The sequence below is a fragment of the Indicator indicator genome, chromosome 18 (genome assembly GCF_027791375.1).
Source record: "Indicator indicator isolate 239-I01 chromosome 18, UM_Iind_1.1, whole genome shotgun sequence".
Classification (NCBI taxonomy): Eukaryota; Metazoa; Chordata; class Aves; order Piciformes; family Indicatoridae; genus Indicator; species Indicator indicator.
The window spans coordinates 10,892,308-10,908,820 of record NC_072027.1 but is presented as its reverse complement, the minus strand read 5'-3'; the positions used below and the strand labels follow the sequence as shown (position 1 = coordinate 10,908,820).

General features: G+C 38.9%; 1 protein-coding gene across 1 annotated transcript; it reads right to left on the bottom strand.

Moving 5' to 3' along the window:
* Nucleotides 1–2,764: 2,764 nt before the first annotated feature.
* On the bottom strand, nt 2,765–16,289 carry HMMR (hyaluronan mediated motility receptor). The gene is made up of 18 exons (XM_054389388.1): nt 16,244–16,289; nt 15,563–15,661; nt 14,881–14,957; nt 14,018–14,098; nt 13,199–13,387; nt 12,851–12,937; nt 12,234–12,334; nt 10,992–11,066; nt 9,890–10,065; nt 8,977–9,125; nt 8,467–8,681; nt 7,756–7,872; nt 6,555–6,713; nt 4,823–4,975; nt 4,619–4,718; nt 4,204–4,380; nt 3,537–3,699; nt 2,765–2,786 (listed from the first exon to the last, which is right to left on the bottom strand). Exons 1-18 carry the CDS (start codon nt 16,287–16,289, stop codon nt 2,773–2,775), a joined length of 2,178 nt encoding a protein of 725 aa, XP_054245363.1. The 3' UTR covers nt 2,765–2,772.
* Between the last annotated feature and the right edge of the window lie 224 nt (nt 16,290–16,513).

Sequence of the window (16,513 nt, the reverse complement as noted above, 5' to 3'; positions counted from 1 at the left end):
ATGGTGTGTGGCACTTTTTTAAAAGAAAAAAAATAGTTTTGTATGAGTGTTCTTAAATGGTGACATTTATGAGTTTTCATTTAATCAGGTGAACGTTTGGTCTTGCACTAGTGAAACTGTTAGCTTAAAAAAGGTTCAGTGACAAAAACTGAGCCTCTTTGCTGTCATGGGTCTTGCCTCTTCATACCAGTCTACCAACATCTGTTTCTAGCAGATTATGGTTCTTAGTAAACAATACCATTTGATGCTAAGAATGATTCAGATCACTTGTAGACTTTTAATTTTGGCTGAAATATGCTTAAGGTCTGTGCCATTGTTCTATATCCCATTTCTCTTCATTAAAAGCCATAGTCAGTTACTATTGCACCAAAAATCTTGATTTTTTTTTTTTTCTTTTTTCAAACTTATGAAAGTGATAGTGTTATGAAGTTAAACTGAGGTAGGAATTGTTAAATGTTTTGCTTGAGCTCTGATCAAAATGTTTTTTTAAAAAAAGTGAAACTTTATTTTTGCAATTATCAAGTGTACTTTTTATGCTTGAAATATATTCATAATGTTCTGTAACTTGAATGCCTGCAGCTTCGTATTTGTACAGTTAACTCATGCATTTGTTTTAATGATGACATAAAAGCAAAAGAGGGTTGGGAGGGTGGAGAACAAATAGATTTGACATGAGTTTTGGGTTTTTGTTAGGTGAGGGGAGTGGAGGTGGAAGATTTGTATTTTTGTTCAGTGGAGGTTGTTTGGGTTTTGTACAAAAGCATGAAATATCTTAATCTTTCTCTCTTTTGGGCAGCATCTTACTAAAATTAGTGGGAGGAAGATGTTTATTAGTTGATACATGGGAGAGGAAAGGAATTTCAAGAATTTGGAGCACTGGCTTCTTATGCACAGATTGTGAGACCCTGCACTGCTGCAGCTTGTTCTGAAACAGCAAAGTACATATGTTGAAGGTTTGCTCTTCAAAAATTTAACCATTACATTTTAATATAAGCAAATCTTTAATCTCCTTAAGTCTAGTTTTCAAAGTTGGACACAGTAGTCAGGTAAAGTGGAGGAAGAAGATGGTTTGTAGAGTTTAGCTTCCTTCCAAAATGGTAGAATCAACACTATAAAAGTTCTCTGATTATGTGGCAGCAGATTATTAGTAAAACTAGGAGAAGCTACATTTGGATGATATTTTTCTGAAGGGAAGATGTTGGGGGGGGGGGGGGGCACAAATACAAAAATAGACCAACAGATCTTCTAAAATTCAGCATTACATTCAGTCATTTCCAACTGGCCTATGCGAAGAGTTCATAATCCCAATTTGTTTTTAGTTTGAGTTCCTAATATACACATGGTAACCCATCTCCAAACAGACAATAAATATATTGCCAGCATGAGAAAGAGTTGTTGATTCTTTTTTTTTTTTTTTTTTTTACCATCAGGATTTGTTCACCAGAATCAAATAATTCAACTGAGCTCCTGCAGTGTGGCCAGAGAAGAGCAACAAGGCTGGTGAGGGGTCTGGAGGGAATGCCATACAAGGAGCAGTGGTGAGGGAGCTGGGGTTGCTTAGTCTGGAGAAGGCTGAGGGGAGATCTTACTGTTATCTCATACCTATCTGAAAGAAGGGTGGAGTGAGGCTGCTGTTGGTCTCTTCTCCCAGGTAACCAGCATTAGGATGATAGAAAAGTGGTTTAAGTTGTGCCAGGGGAGTTTAGATTGGACATGAGGAAAAACTTCACCAAGAGCAGTGAGGCATTGGAACAGGCTGCCCAGGGAAATGAAAGAATTGCCATCCTTGGAGGTGTTCAGTAAGGTGTGGATAAAGTGCTTCAGGCTATGGTTCAGTGGTCATGATAGTTGGGTTACAGTTGGACCCAATGTTTAAAGGTCTTTTCCAACCTTAATGATTCTAGGACTATGCAGTTAGATTGATTTTTATCCCTGGTAGGATATGTCTTTAAATTAAAATGTTTATTATATCTAATTAAGAACTTTAGCACAAACAGATTCATTTCACTTTGCCAAAACTGAAGCCTCTACAATGCATGCATGCACAGTGGGTCTCCTCCCCTCCCATTAAGACAAGTTCACCAAACATTGATCAATTACAGCAACTGGGTACAAGGATATCATAACAATTCAAGCCCCCAGTGAGCACAGCGTTTATAAAATGGGCATTTCTCTTAAAACAGTCAGCCACACAGTATGCAGACATTTATGTAAATACAAACAATTTGTGCTTGACCTGAAAATCTGCTTCTCTGAGGAGAAAAAGCTGCAATATCTAGCCCCAGGATTTAAATTACCATGTCCTGAATGTAGATACCATTAAGAATATAAAAACCTGTACAGTCTGGTTTTCTGCATTGGTTCTATATTATCTAGGCCATAGAGGAAAAAGTCTCTTGGCAGCATTACTGCCACTGGTATTGAAGCAACCATCAACAGCAAATTAAACTTGAAATTGTACACATGAGATGGACGCAAACCCCCATTTTTAAGGTAAGCTCTTATTCACTTTTTCTAAACTTCTGTTGCTCTGTCAAAAATAAACTAGGCAGCTTCAGCATATAAAAAAATGAAAAATGAGTAGTTCTGGCAGTTGACTGCAACAGTTATCAGGTGTCTAAGACATAAATATGGCTTCTCAGAGTAGAACCAATCACAGTTTTTCCTAAAAATAAATCATTTTGGATAAATCATTTATCTACTACTGCTACTGAATTGTATTATATACAGCATCCATGTTCACCATGGAGTCTGTTGAAGTTTTCTGTACATCTATTGGCGATTACCTGCAATGGAAAAAATATTAACAAGGTAGGTTTTTTTTTTTACTCTTGTTCCCACCACATGGAATAATTGTTAGCCTGCTGGTGGGGAGGAAGGCACTACATTCCACAGAACAGGCAAGCCAGGATTTCAGACCTGGAAGATACTGTAAAATGAAGGTCTAGTGGAGATCTATTCCCTCCTCCTCTCTCCAACACTGCTTCCCCTATGGTCATCATCTTTTCACATTCATTTGTACATCTTGGGCATCTTACCTCTACACTTAGAACAGTTGAATGTTCTGCCAGCTAGCAGCTAAAGAACAAGAGCTCACACCTCTGAGGCACTTTCACCCCTACCACCCATGCAGGAGACACTGCCTACTACCTGATGAGCTGTCAGGTGTATGCTGTATAACAAAAGGAAAATTGCTTTGCTACTGTGTATCACCTACAAAGTTCACATCTTGCAGGACCACCCAAAGCAGCAGATTTATAACTCACTCCTCTTTCCCCCCCATCAAACAATTTCTGTTGTCTGACGTGAGCGTGTGGGATGTCAAGTCAGGTGATAAGGAACTGGGCTGGAAAGTACAGCCCAAACAATACACTGGGACTGCCCCATTGAAGCAGCCTTCCAACAGCTGCTGTGAAACAGCACAGATGCTGTTCTCCTTCCCACCCCAAACACTGCAGACCATGCAAGACTGACATACCTTCTTTGGTCATGTTTAAGAGATACAAGGACAAGGTTACACCAGTCTGTAAACTCACCTTCTTTGAAAGGAGTTTTTGGAGGAATATTTTCCTTGCGATCATGCTGGAAAGCTTTGGAAGGATCAAAACGCCTGATGCCCTGAATTGCACACAGTTGCTCCTGAAGGTCTCTGCTGGTTTGCTTTTCTTTTGCTAGCAATGTACGCAGTTTTGAGACATCCTAATGAAAACATGATACTTGGAAGTTCAAGATTAATAGCAGGAGAAAAGCCTGCTTCATCCTTACTGAAGCACTGACTAATGCTAAACTCAAAGGTACATACACGATTACTGGTGGCTTTGAAAAATAAACCAAGCCCAAGCAGAGGTGCAGAGAAAGCTGTACCATTACAGCACTGCTTTATAACACCACTAAGGGGTATGGTAACCTGCAACTTGCAGGGGCAGCTTTCAGCAGATAGTTCACCTAGGCTAGACCCTCCAAAAGAGGTAAGAAAAACCAGGCAAGCTAAGAGTAGGGGTAGCTATTTGCACTGATGATCCCTCCACAGATCATGTATTCAGTTAAAACAGATTCTCTCGTGTCTCTGGTTTCATGTAACCTAGTTCTTTGAGGGTATTTAAGAAACAGAAGGCAAGTAGTTTGCAGGATTAGTCTATTAGTAGTTAGAGCAAAGCAATCAAGCAAATGAGTAACTTAACAGATTTCTAACTTTTCACAAACCTGCTTCAGATGAATATTCTCTTCCTTGAGCTTCATAACATGCTTGATTTTTTGCTTCTGGTTCTGGTGGCCAAGTAGTTTAGCATAGGCATCACTTAGTTTATTCAATTCTTCTTGGGCTGCACCATGCTCATTTAAGAGTGCATTCTTCTCTGCTTCAAATGCATCTAGTTGTTGCTGAAATACATATAGAATCTTTCAGAAATTTTTAAACACAGCTTTTTAATGAAACCTACAAAGAAAGGCTGGTTTGGGAAGGGGAACAGCTAGGTCAAAGGACATGAACTTTAGAAACAGTTGCTGGATAAATGCCTTGCAATTGGAAATAGCTTGCTTGTTTCTCCAGCATAGATCTTGAGTCACCTGCATGACTCCTAAGTCAGCAGATACTACAAACAACTACTTTCTAACACACCTGAAAAGGCTTAGTTTTATTATGCAACTCCTCATACAGGTTACGCCAGGTCTTTATCTCTTCTTTTAAGCTAGAGGTCATATCTTCATTTATGGTTTTCCTTAAAAAAAAGGTAGAATTTCATTATAACTCATTGTTAGCTCTCAATACTTCTTCACACTAAAACTTCGATGTGCTATAATACACAGGTTTGAGGAAAGTTACCTTGAGCTTTCCACTTCAAGTTTTCTTTTCAGATTTTCAGTTTCTTCTTTCAGTTTATCCTGAAGTTTAGTCATTTGTGCAAGACAAGACTCTCTTGTTCTCTCCACTTCTGCTTCTTTTAGTGCAAGCTTTGTCTGGACTTCCAAAACCATCCTGAGAAAAACATCATCCGTCCTTAAAGATCTCCTATGTTATTTTTTTTATACCACTCTAAATCTGAAAACACAAGTAACTGCAATTGAAAAGCTCATAGGAGAACTACTGAAAAAGGTTTGAACAAACAGTGCTACAAGAAAAGAACAAGAAGACAGAAAGCAGCCAAGTTCAACAGGTACAATATTTTTAATTTCTCCTATCAGGAAGCAAGCTTTTGGAGTAAGGAAAGGTCATGTTTCTTATTTATGGCTGTTCAATGCCAGTAACTTTTAGTGGAAGACACTCTAGTAGTTATTTTACATGCAGAGGTTCTCTAACAGAAACCAAGACTTCAGTGTGGATGTACTCAAGGGTTAAAAAACTACTCCTAAAAGCACTGCCTTCCTTCTTTGACCTCAGCTGTTTATCACCTAGGCAGAGACTAAGAATCACTTTCCTGCTACATACTACCAGCAAATTAAACACAAAGTAACTTTGCTGTTTTTCTTCTATCAGATAGAATGGAAACTGGAAGCAAATACTAAGCAAATAGAGAAGAAAAATAGCAGTATCTTTAAGCAGCAGAGGTGTTTCCAACTAAACTGGGCTAAGCAGTAATATAATGGCTATGGGTAACTAAGACAGCAGAAGCATTACAAAACTTTACAGAGGGATATTACACATGAGACAGAGTTGGGAAGGTCAGAAATGTACACATCAGTTTGGGCAAGACAGGATTTGAGTGCAGCTGAGTAAGTAATTTATCCATGTGCAACAGCTAGAAGAGAGCAGAGTTGCTGATTTAAACCCAGCTTCAGCATCTAGCTACAAACTACATTATAAGTGGGGAAGGAAATCTTCCAGCACATATGCAATATGTCCCATAACGCAACTCACCTACAGGCTGTTACCACAATTGTCTAATAAAGGTGATTGCACACTGGGAGCTTTTAAGGCCAAACCCCCCACCCCTTCTTCAAACAGTTATTTGCCCATAGCAAGGGATTTGATCATGCTCTGCACAAGAGTGAGATAAACCCCATAAGTCTCTAAGCTGCTGTTAGATAAATACATCTTCAGTTAGTGGTCTAATACAAATTCTTGGATGTTACCTACTTAGCAGATGCCCTGTGGTGCTTCATATTAGGCAGAGAGGGGGGACCTTTGTTTATCTCATCATAGTGAGACAATTCTTGGAGGGTTAATTGGCATCTCCTTGCGATTAGAATTTGAGGTGATGTTATTCAGAATGGCAGAGGGTGAGCTCTGCATTAAGTGTTTGTCCCTATGGATTCTATTTGTGGAACAGTTACTGTAATTGATATTTCTAACAAAGACAACAGTCTAACATTTTAGTGAAGTATTTTCCTTTTCATTCCACATGAAGGAAACTGTCAAAGCCATTGACTGAACAGACCATTTACATTTAAACTTAATGAATTTTCTACCAATATTTTTAACCCTCTGCACTGAGAAAAGGTAAAAAAGCTTAAGCTTAACCCAAATACTGATTTTATCTGGTAGAGTACCATGGTAAGTTCTAGTTAAGAAGGCCTTAGCTGGCATTCTTTAGCTTAAGGAAAATTTTGTTTAATACCTTGCACATTCTTCTTTTGCTTTATTTTTAGCATTTTCTGCTTCTTGAAGCTGCTGTAGGTTATCTTGGCCTATTTTTTTTAGGCTGGCAACTTCTTCTTCCAGAGAGGTGTTCTCCAGTTTAAGGTTGTGTATTTCTTCAGCTGCTGTCTTCTTGTAGCTGGTATTACAACATATGAAAGAAAAAATCATCTTATTTCTGGCAAAATTCAAGTTGACATGTTCAAGCCTTACAACAGCAATGCAAACTCTTGCAAGGCAGAGATGTGGCAGGTTCTGGCACTGATAAATCCAGAACTAAAAGCACCCCCATTTCCATAAAGCCATAAGCAGTAACTCTACAACAAATTCTGCAATACAAATGTTTTCCCAATTTGGTAAATATTTTAAAACACAAGAGACACTATATCTGATGCTTAAACACCAGAGATCTACTACTTAAGCATGCATTGGCAAATAATCCCACCAGATCCTTCATGGGTGCGTTAGCAATAACAGCATCACTTTTTAAACACTTTGACAATGTGAAGATTGAAAGGTCTGCAAGAATTGTAGAAAAAACCCCAAACTAGATTCATCGCAAATTTCAAGCCTAAATAAAAAGTCTTACTGCAAGAGATTTTAGAGCAAAGAGAACACCATTATTAGTTACAACTGTCAGATTCAAGAGTGCTTGATTGTTGGTTAGATTTTGGGAGAAACATCCAGTGTCCTAAACTAGATGTAGAGTGTGTACTTTTTAGGGTGTCAGGTAGTGATAGGATTAGGGGAAATGGAAAAAATGTGTAGATTCAGATTGGATGTTAGGAGGAAGTTTTTCACCATGAGAGTGGTGAGACACTGGAACAGATTGCCAAGGGAGGTTGTAGAAGCCTCATCCCTGGAGGTTTTCAGGGCCAGGCTGCATGTGGCTCTGGGTGACATGATCCAGTGTGGGGTGTCCCTGCCCATGGCAGAGGGGTTGGAACTAGATGACCCTTGAGGTCCCTTCCAACCCTAACAATTCTATGATTCTACTTGACTGGTAATCAGAAGGAATAAATTTAATTTTAGTGCCATCAAATACCTATGACAAAATCTTCTGCTCTAGTATGGAACCAACACTCATATGCAGTGTTAGGTACTGAGAGACATGAATAAACAGCGTATTTTGTTGACATCATGATAATCCTCATCCTAAGATCTTCATGAAACTTAAATACCTTTCAAACTCAGCAACAGTCTGCCCAAGTTTACACAATGTATTGCTATGCTCTTCTTGGATCTGCAAAACAGCATTGCTGTGTGTTTTGTTGATTTGCTCCAACTCAGCATTCTTTCTGAAATAAAAATTCATCATTCCACTGGAGATAAGTATGTCTGAACGCATGGCAAAATGCTGGTACCAGTTAACAGTACTGCTGCAATAAACTAATTGTGTCAAACTACTAGTAACTTCTTCACTGTGAGCTTTCATGTATCAAAGCACAATCCTGATAGTAGATTTAAGTAAGCATTTTCCCCTTCCTCTTGTTTTCCAAGATAGCTGTAGATCAGATTGAACGTTTAATGAACTTTCAGCACATGAAAGGAAGAAACAAATTGCTTGGAACAACTTTCTTGGTTATTGCCCTCTTCAGGGCAGAAACAAGGAATACATATGCATATAGCTTACCCTTCACAGCAATAGCATATTACTACAGTACTGGCATTTCAACCAAATATCTGCATGCTAATTAAGTAATTGTAAACTCGGAATATAAAACAGATTGCTGTGATCTAATGACTACCGATGATCAACAACCACCATGAAATAATTTTAGATGTGTTCAGGTCTCTTTAGAGTCTGAACTAGGCTCAGAAGCTTTGTTCATATTCTGATTTAGCATTTTTCCTTTCAAAGCTTTAGAAGCAGAAAGTTTATTTTCACAAACCCTTTCAACTTCTCCTCCATCTGTGCAAGTTCAAGAGCTTGAGAGTGGATTTCTCGTTCCAGCTGCTTCACCAACTTTTCAGCTTTCTTCTCCTTAGCATGTAATTTATTGAGCTCATGCATTGTATCATTCAGCTCTTCTTCAAGAAGATGTCTCTCACTTGCTACCTCATCTTGAAACTCTAGTAACTTCTGGTGCATTAATGCAGATGACTCCTGCGTGTCAGAGTAATACAGATTTTAAAACTCTAGTACTTTTTTATATAATTATAGGATAATTCACAGTGTTCAAGCTTTAAAGCACAAGAATAAGGTCAAATATATGGGAAGGCCTAAAACACCCATCATACAAGCAACAATTCTTCGAGCTATTGGATCACACAGTCTCTACTTGTACAGTCCACAGATTAGATCATTATTAATACAGCAATTTCACGACCAAAATCAGAAGCTTTCAGGTCAGTCATTTGGATTAGAGTCTAATTTCTAAACTAATTTGTAGTCTATTTACCTTCTCTTGCTGCAGCTGAGAAATCATCTCATCATGTTTCTGAAGCAGGTTTTGGTGGTGGTGTTCTTTTAAGCCAATTGTTTTTTTCAGGTCTTCCATTTCAGCATTCATACTCTGAAATTTTCCTCTGATCTCAGACAGCTCTTTCTCTGCATAGAGGAATTATCAAAATGACACAAACTCCCTTCCCTGTCTTCAGAGAACTACATCTATTCTTCATAGTAATTCCATTCTATCTTTAAAATTAGTTAGGCAAGGAAAAAAACCCAACCAAACTAAAAACAAACACAACAACCAACCCACAAGTCAACAACCAACCCAAAACCTCTTTGACTTACAAGAAAACTCAAGACTGGCTAAAAGTATACCTCTTCAAAAATAATTTTAACAGCAGGAATCTTTGGAGCAAGCAATTAGCCTTCATCAGAAAAGCAGAATTGCTGGGGAAAACACACCTAATTGTTTCCTCAAAGCTTCTTCCACACAATACCACTATATACAGGCCAAGTGGTAGAGATAAGTAAGTACCAGTCTCAGGCTGGTTTTAAGGGAGGAGGAGAAAAGAGGTGAAGGTTCCTAGAGACACTCCCAGTACCTCAATGAACCTGTGCACAACCTGCTAACAGGGGATTGAGACAACCTCATGCTGCTTCTCAGTGAAGAGAAAGCGTTCACCATGCCTATAATTTTTATTCTATACAGACCTACCTTAGTAACCATCCACAGAAATACTTATTTAGGCTTACAGATTCAAAGTAGTTTCCATACTGCTAGAAATATGTCTAGCTGTCTCAGCTGGAGCTGAGAGACATGATTTTTAACTTGGCACAAATGAATCTAAAACAACATTTTAAAACAAATCTATTTGATGCTCTACCATGTATGCAGTCAATATACAAGCACTAACAATTACCTTTTTCTTGTTGAAGCATTTGACTTTCATTAAGTTCTTGTGTCAGTTTAAATGATTCTTCTTCTTTTGTTTTGAGGGTTTCCTTCAGGATCTGAATATCTTGGTCTTTCTTTGTCAGAGTCTCCTCCATTTGGGCAACATCTAGTTTGTATTTCTCAACTGTGTCTGCAACACTGCTGTAAGAGAAGATTCAGGCATTTGTGACTACTAAACTGTTTGTAAGCTTACACTACAGTACAAAGGAAAAAAATGCTTAAGACTGTTGGTTTCCAACAGGAAAACTGCCTTCATCATCTTTTCCAAACAGAAGGTTTTGCACATTAAGACAGGTTAATGAAAATTAAAACCATTTTTAAAAACAAAACATCAGAGTTTAAATAAGAAATTTTGTACATCCACACAGAAATCTAAATGTTTCATTCAAACAGAATTAGTCACTACAATTAATTTACAAATTACTGCTACATACAGGTGTTTTTTTTCCCAAAGCTGAATTCCACAGAAATGTATACAGACTAATAAACCAAATTTTACAAGAATAAGCAGAATCTTAAGATATGCAGCCAGTTAATGAAGTGCCTCTTAATTCTTAATGAGTAAATTGACAAGGGTAGGGATAGTGCTTACAGTTACAATCAGTTATAAAGGACTGGATTAGCAGTTTGTTTGAATCAGACTGCTGCTCATACTCAAAATCCATCACAAGTCTTAAATTCAGATCAGAGTATTTTAAAGTTCACCAGGAACCAAGATTGAGGGGGTATGCTGTAATATAAGCAAGGGCTAAAAACACGACTGCTAGTACATTAGAGGAAAAGGATTTTGCTTGCTTTATGTACAAGTAACTCAAGCTAAAAATATGATTTCAGGACCCTGATACCATTTTTTCTATATTAATGCTTAGCCTAGAAATGCACATTTAGAAAGACATTAAAATAATATCTTACAACTCCTTTCCCTTGTGTTAAAAAAGTATGTTTCTCCCCCCTTTATTTTAATACTGTTAAACAGAGTTTTTGACAAGATACTGCTTCACCAGGCATAAAAGTGTTGTACTGCCCTTTAATTTATCCAGTCCAACTCAAAACTAATTTGTTATTACCTGAGCTCTGTGATATATTCCAGGAGTTTTTCAGTGTCAGATTTTTCTTCAATTTTCTCTCTCTCAGTAGCAGACCTAAAACCAGTAACTTTTTACAATGCACATATGCAAACAAATTCAGAGCTACTTGTAAAACTACTTGTTTACTAGGTAAGCAAGTAGAAAAGAAACCAAACACTGAATCACAACTTAGTAGTAAAACATACTTTTCATAATCCATAATGGCTGACAGACTGCTATTGGTTCTAAGAGGTGATTCTATCCTGTTTTGATACTTGTTCCGTTTGCTCAGCCATATTCTACCACAGGCAAGGATGTTCAAGCAGCTGCACTAGCCAGGCATTTGTCTAGATCACTTCCTGCCTTTGTAAATTGTACTACTTGTATTATTAGCTTTGTGGTTTTTAACTGTAATGCAAGTATAAAAATTCTGCTCATAATTGAGCACGTGGATGTTAAGTAAATGCAGAAAGCATAAGAAGGATGCTGCAGTGCTGATCATGCAAAGTTGACATAAAATGTACCTTAAGTTTATCCTTCTTAGGTTGCCATCCTCAGAAATAGCCTATGTGTTAGTGCATGTTCCTGTGAGGCAAGTGGCATTTGTTCTGCCCAAAGTGCTGATTTTGAACTCTTCGTTTCCATACATATACTTAAGACAATACTTTGCAGTTGCACTTCTTCAGAGAAAGTTGCTACTATGAAGCAGCTTTAAAGGCCTTCAATACACTTAGCTAGAGAACACTTGTGTGTCCCCTGAATCTTGCCTGGATACTGAATTAGGATCTCAACTGCTAAGCCAATGCTTTCTCATTCTTGCTTATTCACAGTGTACTAGTCTGAGTGGCCAGGTACTGAAGTATCCAGTCTACATGAACATCTCGCTACAAAATGAACAATTTTTTTTCTCAAAACACACATCTTCCCTCTTCACCCCCACATCCAAGAAATTCCACCCATACCACACTGGGAGACAAAGGGTTGAAATGGTATGGTTTGTCTTCTGGAAAAGGGCTGCATACACTAGAGGAAAAGTATGTGGTATGTTCCTTTAAGAACACAGCAGTTTCTAAAACTTAATTCCATCAGATTTTTTCCAGGTTACAAATACTAATTTCTGCTCTCTCTCAGTAGAGAAACAGCCTATATTTTCTCTACAGTAGGTGCTTACTGTAGGGTATAAGCATGTAAGCACAGCAAGATACAATGTCAGCCAAGTCAAGCCCCTTCCTTATTACTTACAGTTTTTCTTCTAACTGTGCTACTTTTCCTTTGGAATGCTCTAGATTCCTTTGCACTTCCTGCAGCTTCATTTCCATGTTTTCTTGCTTTGCAAGTGCAGTCTTAAAAAAAACAACAAACCAACCAAACAAAGTAACAGAGACAAATATTACCAGCACAATGAGATTTAGTGATAAAAATCCATTGCCTAAGAGAGTAGCAAACTGAAATTAATTAATAATTAAGGTTTAATGATAGTGCTTGCCACTATGCTAAATGTGATTGAAAATATCCCTCTGTAAAAACATTAGCCATTTGTTTAAACAACAACCACCACCACCCAAAACCCACAAGCATCTGTAAGACTTTCAGACTATAATTGGGACTACTGGTTCTCTAAGAAATTAATAGTATAATCAAAAGATTGAGATGGTAACAGAATTATTTCTAGGCTTCCTTACTCAAACTTAGATTTACTCTGCATATCAACAGCAAAATCAAAAACATTTGCTATTTCTTTCCATTTTCTTTACAGAAAGAGGAAACTACAGTGCTGAGGATAGAAACAAGATCCACAGTTCAGTGGTAAACTCTTAATTGTGTGGCCCTAAACAGCTCAGAAGTGAAAATGATCATACCTTTTCCTTAGCATCCCTCTTGTTTCTGAGCATCATTAATTCCATGCACAAGCTGCTCATTTTCTTCTGCATACCATCTTCAGACAGCTTAGTAGAGATGAATATAAAACTGCTAAGCATAACTCCTTTATATGAATTACTTTTCATACAATCCTTTAAATGTCACCTCCCCCAACAGTGATCTCTACCTGCCCTTAAGATGGAACTTAGGGCACGCAAGGTCCCAAACCAGCCATGCTCTATCCCTGTGCCACTAGAGGGGCACAGGACCATGAAAACAGATGCAAATCAGCAACTCAAGCTTCCTTTTGTCCAAGAAGTTTAGTAACAGCTAATTTGTCTGGATACCTTTGACTTCAGTAGTTCATTGGTTCTTGTTAATTCCAGAAGCTGTTTTTTCAGGCATGCAACATTTGCCAAAAGAGATGTTTTCTCCTGAACTGCAGCACTCAGCTTGGCTTCAGCCTTAACAAAATCCTCTTCCAGAGCCATAAGTTTTTTATCCTGCTCTCCACGCTCTCTCACTAATGCACGAATCTGAAACAACAGAAATACTTTTTTATTGCCTACCATTATTCTTCTTAAATAACACCATTGCTTTATGCCTGTGGTTTTCTTGGAGAGGTTAAGTATCCAAACTATTAACTTTTATTCAGATTACATATCTTCACCTGTCATTCACAGAAAAGAGTGTAACAGAAACACTGCAATTCTCTATTACGCAACGCACATCTGCAGTCCTAGCATTTCTTCTGACTTATTTTATGCTACAGAGCCAGTGCAGCATGTTGAAGTTAGAATAGTCTTAGCTTTAACTTGCAACAACTTGTGGTTGTAGAATAGACAGAATGTGACATTTGAGACACAAGGCACAGATTAGTGTGCAAAAGTGTATTGGCAATGAAAAGTTAGCTGCCTCTAAAATTAATGTTGATTACTAAGCAAAAAACTTCTTTTTGGTCTTACCAGTCAGTAGGAACAATGTAGCTTCATTAACAAACCAAATGCTTTCTACACAGTGTAACATCTGATAAGTAGTGCTCTGCACAGAGCTGTTTGCAGACTACTTGTATGCTGTGTTAGGCTAATACTAATTTTACTAACTTGTATTTTTTATCTTGTTAAGTGGGAATATATTACAGGATTGTGCTCCCAATGTATGCATACCTCCTTCTCCAGTGCCTTCTGTTTCTTTTTCTCTTTCATAAGCATAAGATCTTTTGTAGGCTTCCGGGTCCCATTAGCTGGCTTTTGAAAACAGATATGTTAGAAATACTTAAGCTGATCCCTAGGTACATACTGCTGCAACAACAGTGAACACCTTCATATAAACATTGCTATTAAAGACACACACAAAACAAAATACACACCCACTCAAGGCAGACAAGTATCAGGTTAGGATGGGTTTTACTGTACCTTCTCATAAGCAGTACTCTGAAAGGAGAGCTCACAGCCATTGTGACAAGAAAGAGATGAAGAACCCACTAAACTCTACAAACAAAACACTTTAATCTCTTAACCACAGGTTCGTGTGCAGAATTTTATCTTACATCAAGAGCACTAGTAAACTAAATTAGTGAGTCTGGGTTATCGTTTATCTATGCATCTTCAAATGTTCAATCACACACTGAGATCAGAACCTGTACATATACAGCATCAGCCTCTCTGTTTCTTTTTACCATGAGGTTTCTCCTCTGCCCTGTCCACCATATGAAAGCAGAAACACCATCTTCTTAAAAAGAAGTTGCCATGCCACAACTACATAGTTAGCAAGAGGCAAAAAGCCACCAGCACTGTAACACCAAAGACATGAAGCGACTGTGTAGTCCCATGTAATCATCATGCGATTGCCAAAGACACTGCAATTTCTTTTCTCATTCTTAAGGTTACTAAGGAATACAGGCATGAGGTGTTTCATATCTACTCAGGTAGGTTAACAGTAATTGCACAAAGGGTCTACATGATCTAACCAGTCACAGAGAGGTTTAGCTAGAATTTAAACAGAGCTACAGACACCACAGAAGACTTACTGTTAACCCAAGAGATGCAAATCTCTTTCCAGTTCCAGAAGCAGTTACACTCTTATCACTGTTCAGATTTGTCTCACCTGGAGAAAGATACAGAAAAGAATGGTAAAGGAAGAGAGTGTGCATGCATGCACACAGCAAGGGAAATGTAACCAAACTGGACAAGGTTAATTGACTTTCCATATAAAAGACAGAATGCCATGTGATTATAAGACTACCCATTCCACAACCCAATACTAGCTGTTTTCTTGCTGCAGTCAGGTACTTCAGTATTAAGTCACATCAGCACTTGGCAGATTTTACAGAAAGACTGCCAGATGACTGCCAGTTTTGAGAATGCAGCTTCTGCCAAGTTCCCCTGCACCATCCAGATCCCTGATGTCAGTTTTCAACTGAGGGATGCTTTATTTGTGAAAATCCCATGAAGACAACACAAAGTCTAGGGTTAATGAAGTAAATTTATTTGATCTATAGAAATCTCCCTAATTAGCAGAAGTCACATAGAAAGCTGTTTTCAGAAGATTCAGGCATCTTCTGACAGCTGCTGCCCTCTTGAGCTGAAAGACAAGCAGGGAGCCCTGAGGCTGAAAAACTTCAGAACAAGAACAGCATGTGAGCATTAACAGCTGTCACATTCAAAGGTATTATGTCCTTGTGTTCTGGGCCACTTCTACAACTTACTTACTTTTCTGTTTCCTAACCTGCTGACATGTTTCAGAGGTCAGAGAACTTTTCAGTGCACCTGAAGACTTAACATCACAGGATTCTCGCAATGGGGTGCATGCTAGAAATAAGATTTTCAGAACATCAGAAAACGATTAAAGGAAGTGATAAACCCTTTTAAGGGAAACAGCAAACAGAAATCAGAAGGCTATAATTTCCTCATACAATTATCGTTACAGCCATGTGCTTTGAAGCCCAGTACATGCTTAGCTACTTGTTTATGCTTTCTGCAAATGAGGGTAATTTCCCTTATCGTGAGACCAGGTAATGGTAGCAACACTCAGCGGCAGTCAAAAAGTCGCGACAAACTTTGACGCCACCAAAAGCTTTCAGTAACCATGCTTCAGTTGCGACTACTTCCGTACTTTTCTCGTGTAGCTTTGCATCACGGTATCAGGCGGCTAGCTCGCCACTGTTTCACTTACTACGCACATGTATATATATGTTCACTATTACATTTAGTAGCTATTTAATGCTCTTCAGAGAGGAGACCCCTCCGACGGCTTAGATAAGAGACCCTCAAACACACCGCATTACACAACTCCCCTCACAGCGGGACACAGGCACACTACTGGAGCTGTAAGCCGAGCCCCCCTTCCCCCCAACACCATAAAGAAGAGCTTTAGCTACCCCGTGCACCTACCGGAGCTACGGTCAGAGCGGCGGAGCGGAGCGCTGCGAGAGGCCATGGCAGTAGACACACACCAGACCCCACCGCACCCGTCTGGGCGTTCAAAGCTTCCAACGGCCGCCGCTGCACGGCCCGGCAGCCAATCGCTTTTCCCCGTTGGAGCTCTTTTAGCCAATCAGCGTCCCTGCGCGGAGCAGGCGCCTCGCCGTCCCAGCGGTGCGTCGGAGGTGACTTGTGCGCGTGTGCGGTGCTCTCACGTCCGGGGCTGGTGAGGTGGAGCGG